Source organism: Pogoniulus pusillus, chromosome 40 (assembly GCF_015220805.1).
Source record: "Pogoniulus pusillus isolate bPogPus1 chromosome 40, bPogPus1.pri, whole genome shotgun sequence".
NCBI lineage: Eukaryota > Metazoa > Chordata > Aves > Piciformes > Lybiidae > Pogoniulus > Pogoniulus pusillus.
The window spans coordinates 7,502,753-7,524,562 of NC_087303.1; the positions used below are offsets into that span (position 1 = coordinate 7,502,753).

Consider the following 21,810-nt stretch of genomic DNA (forward strand, 5'->3'; position numbering starts at 1 on the left):
TGGCCTTGTCTCATGCATAGGTCTGTGTTTTCCCAGCTTGGGGTGAAGCACGCCCCTGGCTTCACCTCAACACAGTTAGTTTTGGCAAAGTGCCATTCTGGTTCGTTAATCTCTGTAGCCCAATGGAGCAATCAGGTCTCAGACAACTGATAATATGGCCGGAAGTTGTAAGCAACTTCCCTTGCCTCAGTTTGCTCTGCCATGCGTGCCTTGCTATGCCATGCTGTGCCTCACCTTGCTTTGCCATGCTCTGCCTCACCTTACTTTGCCTAGCCAAGCCTTGGCCTTTTGGCCTTGGGACCGGAAGCCTTCTTGATTCAACCAGCTTTGCTGCTTAACAACAGCTTTGATGCCTCATGCTTCTCTACCTAGAAGTTTTGCCATGCCTCAGTTCACCAGGGAGATGCTTAGTGCCCTTAGACATTGCCAAAAGCCTGCCCAAAATCCACAGTCAAGCCTTATCCTGAACAACCCTGCCAGCAGGGAGTGACAGCCTAGGCCCTGCAGAAGAGTAAGACCAGGAGGGCCGAGTGCTGTGAGCATGCTGCATCACTGCCAGCAGCAGCTGCAGCTACCGAAAGTGAGTAAGTTGCTCCCAGCCTGAGCCCCTGACACAGAGGCCTCACCGCCGCAGCGTGCTGAGAGTGAGCAGATTGCTGCCGAGCTGCCGCGCACCGTCCTTGCCTGCACACCTACCAGCCTTCATGTCAAGACCCGGTTAGAGGGCCCTGTGTGACTCCCAGACAGTCCACATGTCCTGGGCAAACTGCAAAAGCTTCCAACAGGTACCACACCACTGGCAGCTCCCTCTAAGCGTTTTGGGTACTGTAATGCAGCCCTGGAAATGCAGATACTGATTTGTGAGTAGATAGCCTAGAAAGCCTCTGCGTAACTCAAGCTCTTTGCTTTGGTTCTGTTTCCCTGTGACTATAACTGTACCTTCTGCTTTGGCAGGAAGGCATCTCTCGATCCCCCTCCCCGCCAGAGGGCAAGCCGCATATTGCAGTGCAAAAGTCTCTTGCCAAAGCCTTACTATTTGTGTTTTGCTAGTTTTGATAAATAGTATGAAAAGATTGCTACTGCCCTGTGCACTGTACATGTTCTGTAATCTATTTCAAGGCCTTTGACACTGTCCTGAACCACATCCTGGAGTATCTCCCAAGCTGGTGACACGTGGGTTTGAGGGTGGATCACTGGGTAGATACAGAACTGGCTTGATGGCTGCACCCAAAGAGTGGCTGTCAATGGCTCCATGGCCAAGTGGAGGCCAGTGACAAGTGGAGTCCCTCAGAGATCAGTCCTGAGACCCGTCTTGTTCAACATCTTTGTGGGTGCCATGGACAGAGGCACTGAGTGCAGCCTCAGCAAGTTTGCTGACCACACCAAGCTGTGTGGTGCAGCAGACCATGGTGGAGGGCAGGGATGCCAGCCAGAGGGACCCAGACAGGCACTGCAGAGGTGGGCACAAGCCAAGCTCAGAGGTTCCACAAGACCAAGGGCAAGGTCCTGCAATCTGGGTTGAGGCAATCCCAAGCCACAATTGCAGGCTGGGCAGTGAGTGGCTGGAGAGCAGCCCTGAGGAGAGGGACCTGGGGTGTTGCTGGAAGAAAAGCTCAACAGGAGCCAGCAGTGTGCACTTGCAGCCCAGGAAGCCAAGCAGAGCTGGGCTGCATCAGGAGAAGTGTGGCCAGCAGGTCCAAGGGAGGTGACTCTCCCTCTCTGCTCTGCTCTGCTCTGCTGAGACCCGACCTGGAGGACTGAATCCAGCTCTGGTGCCCTTATTACAAGAGGGAAGTGGAAATACTGGAGCGTGTGTTCGGAGAAGGGCAACAAGGCTGATCGAGAGCTGCAGCACTTCTGCTATGCATTCCCTGACTGTGATAACTTCCAAAGCAGTTGAAAGTGGTGTGATAGTTCAGGGAGCAGAGATCTTGCTCTTTCATGCCTCCCAAAAGGCTAAGAGCAAATGCTCCACACAGGATTGGAAAGAACTAGCAATGTCAATGGAGGTACTATTCACAACCACACAACCAGCACAGAAAACCTACAAAGTGCTAAACCCTCCTCAGACTTCCCTACTCTAAAGTTCACAGACAATGTCAGGAGTCTGATCTCCTGACATCACATAGAGCCAGTACAGACAAACCCCTTGAGTATCTCCACCCTTTCCCACACCTCTCCCCCATACAGCCCTTTGCCCAAGCCTTGCTTTTGCTGTCAGCCTGCAAGGAAGAAGAGCTTCTTCTCATCCATGTAAGCAGAGACAAAGACCAGGTTGGCTCTGCCTTTCCCTAATCCCAGCCCCTGCACACTCAGACAGCCTGGCAGAGTTCTGCCCCAGAGCAAGGAGAGGCAGACCTGAAACCATTGGCACCGCCAATCCCTTGACCTCTGCAGCCGAGCAGCCATCTGGGAAATGAGAAGTGAAATGGCAGCGTGGAGGAAGCCAAGGGCCAGCCTGTGCCATGGGCTCAGATGCTTGGCCTTTGGGCTGAGTCTGCAGGGCAATTACTGCCCACGTGCAGTGCCTGTGGGCCGGGCGGTGCAGGAGCAGAGAAAAGGGACTCCTTCTGCTCCCTCTCTCATCCACTCCTCTGCCTGCGTCTCCTTGCAGCAAGGTGAGTCTGGAACCCTTTGCCCTCCTCCTTGTCCTCCTGGGTTTCGATGCACAGATCCAGTACTAGGCTGGCTTGTGGGGCTGTACCTGTGGGTGAGGGAATGGTGCAGAAGCTGTGTCACAGAGAGGCAGAGGATTGGCTGAGGTGAGCCAAGGGCTAGGTGGGAAGGTGCTGGAATTGGGCATTCCTGGCAGGGCTGTTTTGGGCTGAGGGGAGGGAGTAATTCAAGGGCCTCCTTCCAATTCCCTCAACTCTTGTCTACATCTCCTGACTCGTCTGCATCATGGTGAGGGGGAAATTGCTGCTCACCTCCTCCTTCTGTTCTATTTTCTCCTTGTGCCTCTGCCAGGCTCAGCTCCATCGCCAACCATGTCCTGCTACAGCCCGTGCCAGCCCTGCCAGCCCTGCGGCCCAACCCCGCTGGCCAACAGCTGCACTGAGCCCTGCTGTGTGAGGTGCCAGGACTCCGTCGTTGCCATCCAGCCCTCTGCTGTGGTGGTGACCCTGCCCGGACCCATCCTCAGCTCCTTCCCACAGAACACCGCCGTGGGCAACGCCACCTCTGCTGCCGTTGGCAGCATCCTCAGCAACCAGGGGGTGCCCATCAGCTCCGGGGGCTTTGGCCTCTCTGGCCTCTCCAGCTTGGGCCGTGGCTCCTGCGGCAGGAGCTGCTTCCCCTGCTAGAGCTGCTGGCCCTGGCCCTGGGCAAGGCCCCCAGGCACCCACCAGATGCTTCTGCCCTGGGCACGCAGCGTCCGCTTGCTACTTTCAGAGGGGCTGAGCACCCCCAGCGCCCCTTGCCAAAGGACAGGGCCAGCCTGGGCTCTGGCACAGCACAGCCCATGCCTGCCTCTGCCCTCTGCCTCTCTCTGATGGCCCTCCCGTGGCCTCCTTCTCTCCTGCTCCCGAGGCCTGGCAGCACCACCAAGCCAGCCTAGGGAGGACCTGCTGACCCTGCTCCCTCCATGGATCAGGCACATGGACTCCTGCTGGCATGTCCACCACAGCCATGGAACACAGAGTCCTTCCCTGCTCCTGCTTTGTGACCTCCGCCCTTATCCAGCCTACTTCTAGCATTTGACTCATTAAAGTTCTGCTGCATCCCATCCCGTATTTCTGTCCTCATCCTTTCAGCTGGAGATGCTCTCCAAGACCTGCAAGAGACCTACCTTACTCAGGGGTGTGAGTCAGGATCTGACAATGTCCCTCTCTGTCATTTTGCTTTCAGAAAAATGCATCTCCTGGGCAGGTCCTTTGACCTTGTTTCATTTATGTCTAATCACTTTCACACAAACTGCAATTCCTCCTTGCCCTCCTCAAGCATCCTCCTGCTTGCTTGCCCCACACAATGCAGCCAAAACCATCTTGCTCAGCCCCTCCTCAGCGGCTGCCGTCCTCACTCCGTTCACCTACACAGCTTCCGAGTTCATGTTGCAGCTCCCCATCCTGCTTCTCATGGTCAGAAAGAAGAGCCAGAAAGGGCCATGCAGGATGCTCCTGGGTCTTCCTACCAGAGCAGAAGGGGGCTGGCTGCATGGGGTGCGTCCCTACAGCTGAGGAGCTGGGCTGTGGGGACAAGGCCAGAGAGAGATTTTCTTCCCGATGTCCCAAAAGCGGATGTCAAAGAGTTGCCATCCTGCGCGGGTTGACACAGACTGCTCTCACACCCCCATGGATAGCTCTCTGCCCTCATGGATGGGGTAGGAAAGGGGCAAGGCGGAAGAGTTGTCTGCTGAGATAAAGACAGTTTCCTAACTCTATTGCAGGGATATCAAAGAAGACACGAAAGAAAAAGAGGAACTTGCATGATAGAATCCCACCCTCAAAACTGTGAACCCAGAAATCAAAACTGGAAGCAAGGAACCCACTCCAGCCAGAACTGGGGAAAGAAACAGAAAAGAACCTGGAACAGGAAACTTTGAAACTCTGGAGTGCATTACAAGTCCCACAAACCTTGGGCACCTCTTTCCTGTACATGCAGTAAGCATTGGCTCAGTGTGGTGTGGAATACGCGATCCAGCCTGCCCCTGCTGCTCTGTGCCCCTGCTGCAGGCTTGGCCCTGTACCCCAAATCCCTTGTCCTGCATGAGGAGCAACCTTAGCAGTGTTGCCGGTGGAGCACCTGGGTAAATTGACTCTTTGTCCACCAATGTGGTTAGATGGTCATAGTCCGTTTATTTCCGGTGTTACAGAGACTTAGATGCTTTCTTGCAAGAGCGTGCACAACTAAGACTGGTACAGAGAGAGGCCACAGGGTAACATGTGAGCATGGATAGGGTAATATACCATAACAATCTTAGGGTCAGTCTCTGGGGCTGGCTAGCTCTGCCCACATGCCGCTGGCACTCCACCCCCCCCCCCTGCCCAGCTACAGTGGGGGGTGCTACCCAGCACCTGGTAGCTTAACTCCTAAGATGGGCCCAAGGACCCTTTCCATCATGGGTTGCTCATGTTTATCATTTCATATCCTCTGCTAGCAAGAAATTCTCCAACACAGTGTGACTCAGGAACCTTGAAGGTCTCAGTGTCCAGGAGCAAAGATGCTAGCCCAGACACCTGTGGTGCAAACCTGGAAGTCCAAATGGCCTTCTGGAGCACCAGCTGCCACATCCTTGCCCTTCAATCTGCCACACCTTCTACCTGCCACACCTTTCTATGTACCACACCTTCTTTCCCATTCACTGCCCCTCTCGGGGTGCTGCTCTTGTATGAGGCTTCTGGCCACTGTCACCCTGTTGTGGAGGCAGGGAATTAATGTGGCCCAAGTCAGGAAATACATAAAAATAGGATTGTTTTATTTTCCTGAAACCCTGCCCCCAAAACTTAATACAGAAATTAATTTAGTTTAATTGGCAGATTGAGCTTGATTGAGAACATCTTACAAAGGTTCCTAACAGACAAATTTGGCTATTTAGGAAGTCAGGAAATGGAAAAGCCTAAGCCATAAACACAGCTTTCCCCCCACTATCAATCAGCTGAGCAGAAGATTAAAAGAAAAGCTTACTCATGGCTGTGACCTAGGCTGGATTCTCTCTGCAGCAGCAGCCTGTGACGCTACCGGTGACATCCATCACAGAGATCAGTGCCACAGAAGTCAAGACGACTCACAGAGCTGCCCAAACTGAGAGTGTCTCAAGCACTCTTCCCGAGGGGGATGGTCACGGGATGAGGCTGCCTCTCACAATGGTAGGGGAGAGCCAAAATTTCTTGGGTCCCCCCGTCGGCAGGTGGTCAGCAATTAGTGACTGAATAGGGTTCTGAGAGAGGCGGCCCAGGTGCTGCCGGCTCTCTCTCTTTCAAAAGGATATCCGAGGCTGTTACGCCTGTTAAGCTTGCACAAAAGAGTGATAAGTGGGGGAGCTGGCCAAAGCAGGGACTGTCCAGTCACGGCAGGAGCTTGTCCTTTGCAGTGCCAGGGGACTCTCTCTGCCGGAGCTATCAAGGCGGGAAGCCCCCCAAGGCGGGAAGCCCCCCCCTATATTTATACCTCCTCTGGACAAAGTGTCAATTTACCCTTTCCCAGGTGCAAAAACACAGCCAACCACCAGCCCGATTTCAGCACGGGCGTCTGCACGGGTCACCCCCTGTGCCGGAAGGACCCTCTGCTCCCTGCCCTTCAAGCCTGCAGGGCGAGGGGCAGGAAACAGGTTTTTTGCACTTTCCTGTTCAAACCATGGAGTGAGAGGAATTTGGGGTATCCAGGACACACCCTTGCCCCCAGATATGCTGAGCCAGAGCAGCCTCTTGCCAGGAGCTCTGACGCTGCCAGCTCCAAGTGAGGGCTGGGACACCCTCTCTCTCTCTGGACATTTTGCCTCCACTCTTTGGCTGTGGTTTTGCTGCTTTGGGAAGGTTTGGTGGCTACAGCAGGTTTTCAGATGCTGCCATCAGCCCTGTGCCCTGCAAGCTGAGTCAGAGCTGCCTCTTGCCTCTTGTCCCTCACTTCCTTTTCACTATGGGGCCCATTCCTGCAGGTGGTGTTTGGGTGCCCAGCTGACCCGTGGTGCCTTCTGACGGGTTTGGGCCTCTGCCTCAACTACACGTTCTCCAGTCCTGGCCGGATCCCTGGATCAATCCTGGCATTCAGAGGGTGGTTTAGGGCTCCCTGTTTTAAACAGATCCTCTGCCAGTACTGAAATGTGGCTCCAGAGACACAGCGCAAGCCCCAGGACCATGCTGGAAGCAGCCACCCAGGGACTGCACACCTCAGGGCATCTTTCACTCTTGCCCCAGACCCAGCACGACTCTGGATTCCACAAACTCCTAACAGCCCAAGAATGTTGATTTACAGCAGTGAACTGTTCATTCAGGGGAGACCAAGAACCTCGGGAGCCTGTTCAACAGCAGACCCAGAAGGGAACAGGGAGGGAATCTTCTCTTCTCCTGTCACTCCACAGCTCCCAACAGCACGCAGAGCCTCAAGTCCAGGGCAAACCCTCTGGCTCTGTCAGCCTGTTGTCAAGCTGAGTCTGGGCAAGTCTTTGCCTTGCCTGGTGACCTGGGAGCCCAACACAAGACTCTATCAGAGTGGAATTTGAGAAGATTTCTTCTCTGCCGCTCCTTAGCAGGTGATGTGCAGCCCCTGCTGGGAAGCAGGACCTCAGGACACTTCCATTGACCTTGTCTGTATGGATGTGACTACAGGAAATGTCAATTCGTTTCTCTTCTCTTCTTCTTTCCTGTCTGCCCCTTCTCTTTTCCCCCCTTTTTGTTTTGTTTTTTTTTACATGATCTAGTGCTATCTCAATATACAGAAAAACCCAAGAAAAAATATCCTACCAATATCCCTAATATCTAAAATCCTACAATTGTCATATTACCAAACCCTTAGCCTTGACTATATTATCTATCAACTTAACATTGAGATGTTTGAGCGTGCCCAGTGAAGGGCGATGAGGCTGGTGCGAGGTCTTGAGCACAGCCCCCCTACGAGGCGAGGGCTGAGGGAGCTGGGATTGGTTAAGCCTGGAGAAGAGGGAGGCTCAGGGGTGACCTTATTGCTGTCTACAACTACCTGAAAGGTGGTTGTGGCCAGGGGGAGGTTGCTCTCTCTCTCAGGTGGCCAGCACCAGAAACGAGAGGACACAGCCTCGGCTGTGCCAGGGGAGATTTAGGCTTGAGGTGAGGAGAAAGTTCTTCCCTGAGCGAGTTCCCCCCATTGGACACTGGAATGGGCTGCCGGGGAGGTGGTGGAGTCGCCGTCCCTTGGGGCAGTTCAAGGCAGGATTGGACGTGGCACTTGGTGCCATGGTCTGGCCTTGAGCTCTGTGGTAAAGGGTTGGACTTGATGATCTGTGAGTCTCTTCCAACCTTGGTGATACTTGTGTGATGCCTCTGATACTGTGATTACTGTGAAGTGAAACCATTGAAATTATTACTGAGGAAAACCAAAGAAAATCAAGAAATATCTACATCCATGGAGCTCCTTGGAAAATACTCTGATATCCAAAAAAAAAAAAAAAAAAAAAAAAAAAAAAAAAATTAAATCACAACTTACACACTTACAGACTACTCTTACCCATAATATTCCATTATATTAACTATTGAGCATGCTCAGCTATCAAGTACCTTAATGTACTCTATTTTAATTGCTTACTTTATTTTAATTACATAAGTCTTATCACAATTACTCTGCCCAAAATGGGAATTCCAAAACTTATCTTATTACAATTAACTTCTTATCCAGTAAACTCTTAACTCTAAGGACCTGTTACAATCAAAACTGGAACCATTATCAGGATTTCAGTTCATGGAATAGCTCTCCCCAAACCCCAGTCCTGTCTCTTTAAGAACAGAACACTTCTCTCCGCAGCAGCGGTAAGGAAACAAAAACAGAAAAAGACGGGCGGGGGTGGGGGAATGGGCTCGGCTGACCTCGGCAGCAGCAACAGTGCAATGTGGTTTAGGGTTGAGACAGAGTCGTGGAATCGTGGAATCAGTCAGGATTGGAAGGGACCACAAGGATCATCTAAATTCCAAAGCCCCTGCCATGGGCAGGGACACTTCGCACCAGATCAGGCTGTGCAGAGCCTCATCCGGTGTGGCCTTAAACACCTCCAGGGATGAGGCTCCCACCAACTCCCTGGGCAACCCATTCCAGGCTCTCACCACCCTCATGCTGAAGAACTTCTTCCTAACATCCAGTCCTGAATCTCCCCATTCCAGCTTTGTTCCATTCCTCCCAGTCCCCATCACTACCTGACAGCCTAAAAAGTCCTCCCCAGCTTTCTCGTAGCCCCCTTAAATAAGGTCACTTAGGATGGGCTTCCTCCTCTCCAGACTGAACAGCCCCATCTCCCTCAGACTCCCTCCTAGGAGAGCTGCTCCAGCCCTCTGATCATCCTCGTGACCCTTCTGTGGACATCTTCCAGCACATCGTAGCCCTCTTGTAACAGGAGCTCCAGAACAGGAAGCAGATGCCCCATTCCTCTGTGGAACACACCTCAGGAGAAGTATTTGAGGAGGGCAACCAGAATAATTCCAGTTCTTCTGAACGGTGAATTGGACAGAAATGGAGCAAGGTCAAGCTCTTGCACCGGAGATGTATTTCTTGGAGGCAAAAAGACAGAGAGAGAGGACACTGTCAGATGGCCTCTGGAAGTGATCAATAAGTAACCGGACTGTCCTCCAGCCCAGTGTGTCCTGGAGTCCTGTACCCCTAAATTCCTCTCCTGCCCAGACTTTGGAGGGAAGGGGAAAAGCCGCCTGGTTTCCCCCCACCTCGCCTGCCCCTGCAGCCGTGAAGGGGGGGAGGACTGCCCATGAGTTCCCGTGCTGGAGCCAGGCTGGGATGGCCGTGCGCTTTCGCGCCTAAGGTGTGGTAACTCTGCCCTTTGTCTAGCGAAGGTTATAAATATTGGGGGTCTTCCCACCTTTGGGGTTCCCACTTTGGAGTTTGCCTGTGCCTAGACGTTGTGTCTGCCTGAGCTCACACACTCCCCTGTGCCTGGACTGCAGAGAGACCCAAGCATTCGCCTTCCTATTAACACCTTTGTGTGCCTACCGAACCCTTAATGACCGTTAACGATTCCTGCAGCCGCTGGAGAGGAAGGCAGACCGCACGAGCCAGCCTGAGTGAGTTATTTGGCTTAGCTTAATTTAGTAAGAAACAGCTTACAATTAATAGCTAAATGCCTTTTCCAACTTCTGACTTCCAAAAATAGTCAGATTATTGATGGTATCCCTTGTAGGTTAATTCTCATGCAACTGAATCTGCTTATTAAACTAAATTAATCCTTTGTATATATAGTTGTGGGGCGGGGTTTTTGGGAAAATAAAAATAACTATTTTTGATAAATTCCCAACTCGCCACGTATTAATTCCTGCTCTCTGCAACACTGTGGCAGCAGGACGGTGCTACCCCACCATAAACCACCCCTGCATTGGCCTGCCCTCTGCAGCACACAGCAGCAGCAACAGAGAGGAGGCTAGTTGCCCTGGAGAAGCTGGGAGTCGAGTGGGAGCCACGGAGAGGCCTTCACCACGGACAAAGGCAGGGCAGGGAGAACTGCAGCATGACTCCAAATACTCAGTGCAGCCTTGGTCACTGCACAGCTCTGCTGAAGAACTTAGAAACATAGAATCATAGAATGAGTCAGGGTTGGAAGGGACCATAAGGATCATCTATTTCCAACCCACCTGCCATGGACAGGGACACCCTACCCTAGATCAGGCTGGCCAGAGACCCCTCCAGCCTGGCTTTAAACATCACCACAGATGGGGCCTCTACCACCCCCCTGGGTAACCCATTCCAGGGTCTCACCATTCACATGATTAAGAACTTCCTCCTCACTTATTACAGAAACCGCCCTGAGTAAGGTAGGTTCTCTTGCAGGTCTTGGAGAGCATCTCCAGCCGAAAGGATGAGACAGAAATATGGGATGGGATGCAGCAGAACTTTAATGAGTCAAACGCTGGAAGTAGGCTGGATAAGGGTGGAGGTCACAAAGCAGGAGCAGGAAGGACTCTGTGTTCCATGGCTGTGGTGGCCGATGGCCCGCAGAGTCCATGTGCCTGCTCCAAGGAGGGAGCAGGGCCATCCGAGAGTGGACGCGGGCAGCGGCAGGCAATGGCTGTGCTGTGCCAGAGCCCAGGCGGGCCCTGTCCTTTGTGCCACGGGGTGCTGGGGGGTGCTCAGCCCTCTCTGAAAGCCGCAAGCAGCTGCAGTGAGCCCAGGGCAGAAGCCTCTGGTGGGTACCTGGGGGCCTTGCCCAGGGCCAGGGCCAGCCGCCTCTCGCAGGGGCAGCAGCTCCAGCCGCCGGAGCCTACGGCCCAAGCTGGAGAGGCCAGAAGAGGCCAAAGGCCCCCAGAGCTGATGGTGCACTCTCCCCCTGGTTGCTGAGGATGCTGCCAACAGCAGCGGAGGTGGATGTTGCCACGGCAGTGTTCTGTGGGAAGGAGCTGAGATGGGTCGGGCAGGGTCACCACCACAGCAGAGGGCTGGATGGCAACGTCGGAGTCCTGGCACCTCACACAGCAGGGCTCATTGCAGCTGTGGCCAGTGGGGATTGGGCCGCAGGGCTGGCAGGGCTGGCACGGGCTGTAGCAGGACATGGCTGGCCGATGGAGCTGAGCCTGCAGAGGACAGGGAAGCAGAGTGAGGAGTGGTTGAGGAGAACCTGAATGCTCAGCAAAGCACAGAGAAGTCAGAAAGCTGGGCACAGTGCTGCAGCTGTGCAGGCAGCCCCACCAGTCTCACCTTCTCCCAGCCCTGTGGGAGCCCTGCCCAGAGCGACCTAGCACAGGAAGCAGACCCAGCCCAGTGGGAGCTTCACCACCGTTCCCCTGGCACACAAAGTGGCTACAAGAACTCGCAGGAGGCCAGAGGGGCAGGCATGGGCAGGGAAATCCCCAAGGAGGTAGAGAAGAGGGAGCAGATGGAGAAAGGTCTTGAGACTCACCTTGTATGCAAGGAGATGCAGCAGAGGACGTGGAGAGAGAGGGAGCTGAAAGGAAGTCCCTTTTATCCTGCTCCTGCACCGCCCCAGGCCCACAGGCATTGCACGTGGGCAGTAATTGCCCTGCAGACTCAGCCCCAAAGCCAAGCATCTGAGCCCATGGCACAGGCTGGCCCTTGGCTTCCTCACGCTGCCATTTCACTTCCTCATTTCCCAGATGCCTGCCTCGGCTGCAGAGGTCAAGGGATTGGCTGTGCCAATGGTTTCAGGTCTTGTCCCTCCATGCTCTGGGAGAACCTCTGCCAGGCTGTCTGAGTGTGCAGGGCTGGGATTAGGAAAGGCAGAGCCAACCTGGTCTTTGCTCTGCTTACATTGATGAGAGAAGAAGCTCTTCTTCCTTGCAGGCTGACAGCAAAAGCAAGGCTTGGGCAAAGGCTGCACTGGGGAGAGGGTGTGGGAAAGGTGGAGATACTCCAGGATGTGGTACAGGACAGTGTCAAAGGCCTTGAAATAGATTACAGAACATGTACAGTGCACAGGGCAGTAGCAAATCATTTCATACAATTTATCAAAACTAGCAAAACACAATAGTAAGGCTTTGGCAGAGACATTTGCACTGCAATATGCGGCTTGCCCCTCTGGCGGGGAGGGGGATCGAGAGATGGCCTTCCTGCCAAAGCAGAGGTACAGTTATAGTCACAGGGAAACAGAACCAAAGCAAAGAGCTTGAGTTTACGCAGAGGCTTTCTAGGCTATCTACTCACAAATCAGTATCTGCATTTCCAGGGCTGCATTACAGTACCCAAAACGCTTAGAGGGAGCCTGCCAGTGGTGTGGTACTGTTGGAAGCTTTTGCAGTTTGCCAGGACATGTGGACTCGTCTGGGAGTCACACAGGGCCTCTAACCGGGTCTTGCCATGAAGGCAGGTAGGTGTGAGCGCAAAGACGGTGCGCGGCAGCTCGGCAGCAATCTGCATCACTCTCAGCAAGCTCTGCGGCGGTGAGGCCTCTGTGGTCAGGGGCTCAGGCTGGGAGCAACTTACTCACTTTCGGTAGCTGCAGCTGCTGCTGGCAGTGATTGCAGCATGCTCACAGGCACTCGGCCCTCCTGGTCTTACCTCTTCTGCACTGGCCATAGGCTGTCACTCCCTGCTGGCAGGGTTGTTCATGATAAGGCTGACTGTGGATTTTGGGCAGCTTATGGCAATGACTAAGGGCACTTAAGCATCTCCCTGGTGAACTGAGCATGGGCAAAACTTCTAGGTAGAGAAGCATGACGGCATCAAAGCTTGTTGTTAAGCAGCAACGCTGGTTTGAAATCAAGAAGGCTTCCTGGTCCCCAAGGCCCAAAAGGCCAAGGCTTGGCTAGGCAAAGTAAGGTGAGGCGGAGCATGGCAAAGCAAGGTGAGGCCACAGCATGGCATAGCAAGGGCACGCCTGGCAGAGCAAAACTGAGGCAAGGGAACGTTGCTTAACAACTTCCGGCCATATTTATCAGTTGTCTGAGACTGATTGCTCCATTGGGCTACAGAGATTAACGCACCAGAATGGCACTTTGCCAAAACTAACTGTGTTAAGGTGAAGCCAGGGGCGTGCTTCACCCCAAGCTGGGAAAACCACAGACCTATGCATGAGGACAAGGCCAAGCCAAGTGTATGCATTCTGTTTACCAAGGGATGTAAAAAGGAGCAAAACAAGTCTGGGCAAGCCAGGGGCCTTAGACTCAGTGGCTCCAGCGCCTTGGTCCCTTTCCCTGCATCCTCTCCCCACTCCAGAATGGGGGAACCATGCCTGGAGAGGCCAGCACACGTATTAGGACTATTTCTGGCTTACCACAGGGATACTGGAAGGGCAGAGCTGCAGAGGGCTCTTCTTCCTAGCCCGAGGGAGCAGGCTGTGCTGAGCAGCTCTCCTGCATGCTCCACGGAGAGACAGGAAAGGGCTGCAAAATCATTGGCTGGGACTCCTCCCTGGGCCTCCTGCAGGAGGCATCCTGCTGCCATTAGGGCTCCATCAGGCCTCCTTTTGCAGGCCACAAAGCCCTGCTCAGCCTGCGCACAGAGCAGAAGCAGTGGGAAGCAAGGAACTGCCCAGGGAGTGAGAGAGGTCAGGATCTTGGAGTTCCACAGGCCTGGGGACGCCTGAGGGAGGAGACATGCTCAGGAGCGCCCTTGGCCACAGAAGAAGCCTCAGGGCACACCAAGGAGGTGATGCACTGACCCTGCCTGCAGACATGCAGGCACCTGCCCTGCAGACATGCAGGCCAAGGGAAAGCCTTTGGCATGCCAAGCTTCAGGGACAGCCTCTCCCTGCCCACTCCCACTCCCCACTCCCCACCCCACTCCCACTCCCAGCTTGGCCTGGCCATGTGGCAGCCTTTTGGTGCAGCCAGCAGGGCCCCTGTCTGCAGCTCCCTGTGCCATGCAGGGCTGGATCCCCTGTGGCCAGGGCAGCTGCATCCACCATCCAGGAAACTGGTCCAAGCACTGGGCTGTTACCCGAGAGCTACCACTCGAGGCCTTTGCCCTTGGCCTGACCTCCACGCAGTGTCCACACAGCACAGTGGCCATGCAGGAGGGATCTCCTGTGTGGGAAAAGTCTCTGCTGCTGGTCAGGGGCCAAAGTGTGTGGCCAAAGTGCATGGGGGTGTGAGGAGGTGACCCGAGCCCCAGCACAGCTCTCCTGCAGGAAGGGGAGGGATTTGATGCTCCCCGGCTGGTTGAGTACCTGAGATGTTCTCCTTTCTCAAGCCTCCTGAAGGCATCCGTTGCAGACCCCCAGGACTGCACGAGTGGGGGTGACTTTGTCCAATCAAGCAGGAAAGGACAAAGGGGGAAGGACGCATGGTGCCATTGGGCACGGGAGCATTTGTGTGCCCAGGGCGCTGGCGCGGTGACAGGCCACAGCTGCGACCTCAACAGTGATGGAAAACAACCTCCCCACACTTCCCCACGGCCATGTGCCCTGCCTGCACTCAGCCCTCCAGCACTTGCAGCCACCTTCTGCCTGCAGTGGTGCATTCCTGCAGTGTAACTCCTTGGACGCCTCATCCTGGTACTTCAAAGGATCCTCTGTGGCCCAGTGGTTCAGCTCAGCAATGAGGAAGTGAAATGGCCAGCGTGCGAGGAAGCCAAGGGCCAGCCTGTGCCATGGGCTGAGATGCTTGGCTTTGGGGCTGAGTCTGCAGGGCAATTACTGCCCACGTGCAGTGCCTGTGGGCCTGGGGCGTGCAGGAGCAGGATAAAAGGGACTCCTTCTGCTCCCTCTCTCATCCACTCCTCTGCCTGCGTCTCCTTGCAGCAAGGTGAGTCTGGAACCCTTTGCCCTCCTCCTTGTCCTCCTGGGTTTCGATGCACAGATCCAGTACTAGGCTGGCTTGTGGGGCTGTACCTGTGGGTGAGGGAATGGTGCAGAAGCTGTGTCACAGAGAGGCAGAGGATTGGCTGAGGTGAGCCAAGGGCTAGGTGGGAAGGTGCTGGAATTGGGCATTCCTGGCAGGGCTGTTTTGGGCTGAGGGGAGGGAGTAATTCAAGGGCCTCCTTCCAATTCCCTCAACTCTTGTCTACATCTCCTGACTCGTCTGCATCATGGTGAGGGGGAAATTGCTGCTCACCTCCTCCTTCTGTTCTATTTTCTCCTTGTGCCTCTGCCAGGCTCAGCTCCATCGCCAACCATGTCCTGGTACAGCCCGTGCCAGCCCTGGCCAGCCCTGCGGCCCAAACCCGCTTGGCCACAGCTGCACTGAGCCCTGCTGTGTGAGGTGCCAGGACTCCGTCGTTGCCATCCAGCCCTCGTGCTGTGGTGGTGACCCCTGCCGGACCCATCCTCAGCTCCTTCCCACAGAACACCGCCGTGGGCAACGCCACCTCTGCTGCCGTTGGCAGAATCCTCAGCAACCAGGGGGTGCCCATCAGCTCCGGGGGCTTTGGCTCTCTGGCTCTCCAGCTTGGGCCGTGGCTCCTGCGGCAGGAGGCTGCTCCCCTGCTAGAGCTGGTGGCCCTAGCCCTGGGCAAGGCCCCCAGGCACCCACCAGATTCTTCTCTTCCTGCAAGTGGTTAGCCTGGACCCTGGCTTAGGAGAGCCCGTGCCTGCCTCTGCCCTCTGCTACTCTCTGCTGGCCCTCCCATGGCCCCTTCTTTTCTGCTCCTCTGGCCTGGCAGAGCGTACACAGCCAGCCTAGGAGGACCTGTAGTCAGAAGGTGCATGGTGGCATCTTCCACCTCAGGGATGCATCTCCCTTTTGCTCCCTGCTACTCACTTCATTGGTGCCACCACTCAGACTGACCTTATTTTTCAGCTTTTGACTCATAAAATTTTGCTGCATCGCCAACCCCTTCATCTGTGTCATTCTTTCCTCTGCAGAGCTCTCAAAAAAATACCCAAGGAGTGAGGTGTTGCTCAGGGTTGGTTCTGGAGGGAGCTGTTTCGCCATGTTTGTGCATTACCACAGCATTGCACAGGGTTTGTTTTAGTCATGCACTGTATTAGTCTCTCTATTCCATGCTTCTCTGTCAGTTCCAAAATCATTAGGCTGATGTTACTGACATAATTCCAATTGTAAAAGAGACTTTCCTCTGAATTGTAGCACATCAACATTTAATATTGGGAAGGGAAAACATACCCAGAGCAATGCTGTGACTCCAGTGGAACAAACCTGGCAATCCTTCCCATGCCATGGAACTTCCATTGTGTTGTGGCTCGAGGATCCACTTCCTGTGGAACATGGACTTTTGAGTCTGGAGGAGTCTTTTCCACTTCCTTTCATTGCTTGGATCATGTGGGTGAGACCAGGTCTCAGGAGCCCTGAGGACCTGCAGTGTGTGTGGGCCTGACCTGGCATGTGAAGGAAGGAAAATTACTACTGCAGAGGCTTTCTCATCACGTCAGTGCAGCTCCGAAGAGAAGGCCATTCTCACAGTGGCCATGCCTGGATGTGGAGGTGAAAGAGCACAACTGGGGCAGAGGTGATGCCAGGACTCAGCTTGCATATGAATCCTCTTCCCATTCCCCATTTTTTTCCCAGCTTTGGAAGCTCCCAGTACCAGGGTGTCAGAAACACAAACTGGCATCAAGGACCTCTAATTCCTCCTGCCACTGGAGTTTTTGCTTCCTTGTGGCATTCAGCCACATGGTGACGTGGCTGCTTTGCTTGGGGCAAGTTGCTGTGTGATACAGGTGTAGATGCAGCATTTGGCCTCCTCTCTGTTGGGACCAGAGCACGGCAACCAAAAAGCAGCACTTCTGCTAACAGGAGCTGGCTTGGAAAGTGCCTCTTTGGAAAGTGCAAGGCCTTCTGCTGATTGGCAGTGACCTTTCCCATGGAATCTGGAAATGTGGGAGTTGGTTACTGCACAGGGAAAGGTTCTACAGTCTATATGATCCTGTAGACTCTCCAGCAAGAGCTGGAAAACTGAAGACAGCAAGATGAACACTGGTTTGGGACAGGAGCACAGCACTCTTGGTTTAGGTGGATCTTGCATCACAGTTATATCCAACACCTTCTCTAGGATGGCCTGATAGGTCTGCTGTGCCCCTGCTCCAGGTCCCTGGGAATAAATTGCTATTCCTTGTGGGCTGGGAGCAGGACACCTTTAGCAGACTGAGAGAATCCGGAGCTGCTGTGGACATTACAGCCCATACTCTGTTAATTTCCATGGCTTCCTGAGTGAAACAGAAAGTGACAAAAGGATCAGGAACCTCTCATGTTACAATGTGAACTTCAAGCCCCATGATCCTTTGCTCCAGCCAGTACTTCCATTTTGAAGCTGGCATGACAGCAGCATGGTATTGAGTAGCAGCAGCAAGTTCAATTCAACCCATGACACAACTCTATTTCTGACTCTTTTCTCCTTTACCACTCTCAGCAGGGCAAAGAGGAAGGGAATGGTTGTAGTCAGCTCATAACCCTTTGTCTCTGATGCTCCTTCCTTCTCATGCTGCTTGTCTGCTCCAGCATGGGTGCCAGTGGAGCACCTGGGTAAAATGACTCTTTGTTCACCAACATGATTAGATGGTAATTTTCTGTTTATTTCCGTGTTACAGAGACTTAGAGCTTTCTTGCCCAGAGGTGTGCACAACTAAACTTAGTTTAGGATTGGCACGTGTGAATATCTCTAGTTGGTCCAGGGTTACAAGCATGGCATGGATAGGGTGATATACATTAACATTCTGAGGGGTCAGCCCCAGGGCTGGTTAACCTAGCCCCCTTGGGCTGGTTAACTCTGCCCACATGCAGCTGGCCCTCCACCCCCTGCAGCTGCATGTGGGGGGTGCTACCCAGCACCTGGTATCTTAACTCCCAAGATGGACTCAAGGACACTTCCCAGCATGGGTTGCTCATGTTTATCATTTCATGTCCTGTTGGCAAAAATCTCTCCACACATGGGGTCTGTCACATGGAAACATGGGAGAAGTCTTCCAGTGTGGCTTTGTGGAAGCTGTGTTGCCATAGAAGTTTGTCTCACATAGCTGCTTCTTTGATCTGCATTCTTTCTGTTCAAGACCTGTAACAATCTGCTCCTGGTACAGGACACCATGGCTCAGACACTGCTTGGGTGCCCACACCTGTGCCAGCCCAAAGCATTTGCTGCCATCTGCGCAGCTGAGCTTGTGCAAACAAAGGTGAAGCAGCAGTTGTGCAGAATATTAGGGGTGCTCAGTGTTCTGTAGGTGCCACACCCATGCACAAGTGCCCCAAGAATGACTCGGCTCAACTGAGGTCCAATGGACCTGTAGCATTGTGTGATGTGTGACCCACCCTGCTGTGGGACAGGCTCTGTCAACCACCCAATGGGTGGAGAATGAAGGTGTTCCAGGTTAAGCCCAGGTGGGCAGGGAGGACCTGGCCCCTCCTGAGGGAGGACCCCCCCCAGGTAAAAGTTTATCCCACTTCCTGTCCACAACCATATTGAAGAGGCATTCCAGTTTCCTATGCTCGCTCTTGCTCCTGCCTTTGCCTTTGCAACATCTTGCTGCTGCTGCTGTTCCTGGTAACCATGTGGCCAGCTAACCACACGGATGACCCTGTTACCTCCTGAATCCAAGGGCAATCCATCTCAATCCAGAGAATCCACTGCCATCCAACTTGGTTTTGTATCTGTATCTGTATCTACTTCTTTCCCTTACATCTCTATAGCCTTCCTTTACTTTAAATGCCTCTTATTTATTGTTGAAGTTTTCTTTTTAACTTCCAAATTGGTGCCAGACTGTTCTTTGGGTGTTTTGCCTCCTTTTACTCTTCTACCTAATTTGAGGAGGCATCCTAAATTTTGTTCTATTTGGCTTATGAGCTCTGGGAAAGCTTAAATGATAACAGAAGGAGAATTCAGGAATAAAAGGCAGCAACATGAGTGTGCATCCACCACATCCACCATGAAGACATCAACCACATGGAACACCACTGTGTTGGGGTTTGAGCAGGACTGAGTAATTGAATAGTCTGAGAAGTGAGAAGAACAGGTAGGGTAAGACTAGGGTCACTCTGATTAGAGGCACAGCTGCAGAGAAGAGGCCATGGGTACAAGCTGAGAAAGTTAGTTGTTGTCTGTAGTTAGCTGTGTGAGGGGGCCTTGAAGGGGGACAGGCTGGTCAGCCCTGGGAACAAGTGAAATTGTTGTGGCTAGCAAAGCCTATCAGATTTATGCACATATGTACCCAACCCACTATATAAGTTCAATAAACAGATTGACCTTCTGTGTAATATATTGGTATAAGCTTGTGTCTTTCTGGTCTCCTGCACGGCCCTTTGAGCAATCCAGCACCACTGGAACTCAGAGTGGTGATACTTTTCTCATCTTTGGTCTTGTCAGTTCTCTTGCCACTCTTCTCTTTCCGGCACATTAAAGTTAATTGCCTCTCCTGCTTGGAGATCCAGTGTGAGATCAAAGTGATCTGCACAAACACATAAGCAATACATCTGCAACCACTCAGCCATTTCAGTGTCAGTTTGCCTCACTCCACTCCTTAAGTATCCTTAAAGAGCCTCCTACAGACCCTTCCTCTGAGGTCAGGTCACAACATTTCATGGCTACCTTGAGGTGTGAAGTGATCAAGGAACTCTGTCCAGGCATAACCATCACTTTTTGAGCCCTGTGAAGCCTCCCTGGGAGAGCACAAAGGGACTGTCTCCTTCTTTTGAAATTACAGAGCTCTGGTGGTCATCCTTCTCAATTGGGAATGCACTGGGCTGGGACGAATCGTCCTGAGCCTCAAGCTGGTGCAGATGAAATTACTCTGGTAATAGAGGAATAAAAACTGAAGGCAAAATGAGGATCTAGAGCTGTGTGGGCACCAGTGATTCACCCAGGTGCTGGTGTTTTAGGTCTTGGTGGAAAGGAAGCAAAGCTTTGATGCCTGGAGATGATAGTAAGAAGGTACCCGGTACCTGTCGTGAGGAAGAGAGGTGGTGACTTTTCCCCAGACCGTGGATGGCAGAGCATGAGGGGAACTTTGTTTGGTCTGTGAGACTCTGTGCTGAGCCCTTATTTTGATCTTAGTGCTGATTTCAGGATTTCTGTTTCACACCCAAGGGATCATAGATGCCTGAGGGGCATCCATGCTGTAATCACTATCTTGAGCTGAGAGAGAGAGATGATATTTGAGCTAAGCAAGGAGCTCCTGGACACAGTGGCACACAAAAAGAAACTCTACAAGGAGTGGAAGAAAGGACAGATGGAATGGGGGGATATAAGAAAGCTGCCCCAGCAGCTAGAGATATGGTTAGGAAAGCCAAGGCAGAGTTGGAACTGAATCTAGCCAGAGATGTCAAAGAGAACACCAAGAATTTCTACAGGTATATTAATGGTAAAAAGAAGCCTAGGGAAGGTTGGGTCCCTTCAGAAAGGAAACAGGTGAAATGGTCACAAGTGACATGGAAAAGGCTGAGGCTCTCAATGACTTCTTTATCAAAGCCTTCACTGCAAAGGCCTCCAGCCACACTGTGTTGGAGAAATTCTTGCTAGCAGAGGACACAAGATCATAAACATGAGCAACCTGTGCTGGGAGCGTCCTTGAGTCCATCTTGAGAGTTAAGACACCAGGCACTGGGTAGTTCCTCCCACATGCAGCTGCAGGGGGTGGAGTGCCAGCTGCAGGTGGGCAGAGTTAGCCAGCCCCAGAGGCTGACCCTAAGATTGTTATGGTATATTGACCTATCCGTGCCTTATGTGCAACCCTGTACCCTCTATATGTAACCAATCTTGGTGGAGCACGCCTCTTGCAAGAATGCATAGAAGTCTCTGCATCATGGAAATAAAGCAGGCTATGACCATCTAACCATACTGGTGAACAAAGAGTCATTGTACCCAGGTGCTCCACCGGTGGTTAATACTCCTGGAGCCATGGAAGATAATGGCAGGGGCTGGAAGGAAGAGCTGCCCATCATAAGTGAAGATCAGGTTCGTGATCACTTGAAGAACCCGAAAGTGTTCAAGTCCATGGGACCTGATGTGATACACAGATGGGTGCTGCGGGAACTGGCAGATGAGGTTGCTAAAACCCTCTCTATTCTATTCCGAAAAGTGATGGCAGTCTGGTGCAGTCCTCACTGACTGGAAAAGGAGAAACAGAACTCTTGTCATGGAGAGTAGCAGAAGCCCTTAGCAGGCCTCCCTGTTGTGAAAGTACTAGTGTCTCACATTGAAGGCCAAAGCATCGTAAAACCCAAAACAGTCTTCCAGTCCCATGAGAAGTTGCCTCTCTAGTGAAGATAAGAGGTAAACATTGGCCACTGTTTTCCTAACTGTCGGCCTTGCTTCCCAGGCATGCTTGACACCTGGTGTGGGCCGAGCTTGGGGTGGTTTTAGAAATTGTTGTGGTAAAAATTCTCCAATTGTATGAATTGATTATAACTTTGTGCCAATCTGTAAGAATAAGGTAAAATAGCCTGGACTGGTGGGTTACACCTCTTTTGAACATTATAAAATGGTGTGCCTGCCTGGATCGGGGTACCTGCCCGCTCGCTCGCTAGCCTGCCTGCCTGCCTGCCTCGCTCCTGCCCCAGTGACCTCTCACTCTTGGTCGGTCCTGCCCGACAAGGGGCCCGCAGAGGCCTGAAGCTGCTTGGGCCCAATCCTGACGTACAAAGGGACACTGCCCAAACTTCGGATCCTGCTAATCTGAACCACTGAATCGTGAGTAAACCAAAGAAAGGACTCCTCACCTAAAGACTGAATAACTTTAAAGACTCAAAAGAACTCTAAAGAAATCACAGACTCTCTTTTATCTGCTATTTTCTGAAATGTTACTCTACAACCTCAGATCAAAAGAATCCAAGTGGGGAGTTTAGTTCGGGAGGG

At 52.8% G+C, this 21,810-nt stretch overlaps 1 protein-coding gene across 1 annotated transcript; it reads left to right on the top strand.

Annotated features, from left to right (window-relative positions):
• The first annotated feature begins 2,601 nt into the window (after positions 1 to 2,601).
• LOC135191687 (feather keratin 1-like) lies at positions 2,602 to 3,357 on the top strand. The gene is made up of 2 exons (XM_064174213.1): positions 2,602 to 2,618; positions 2,968 to 3,357. The coding sequence occupies exon 2, from the start codon at positions 2,988 to 2,990 to the stop codon at positions 3,300 to 3,302; it is 315 nt and encodes a 104-aa protein (XP_064030283.1). The 5' UTR covers positions 2,602 to 2,618; positions 2,968 to 2,987; the 3' UTR covers positions 3,303 to 3,357.
• Positions 3,358 to 21,810: the final 18,453 nt, after the last annotated feature.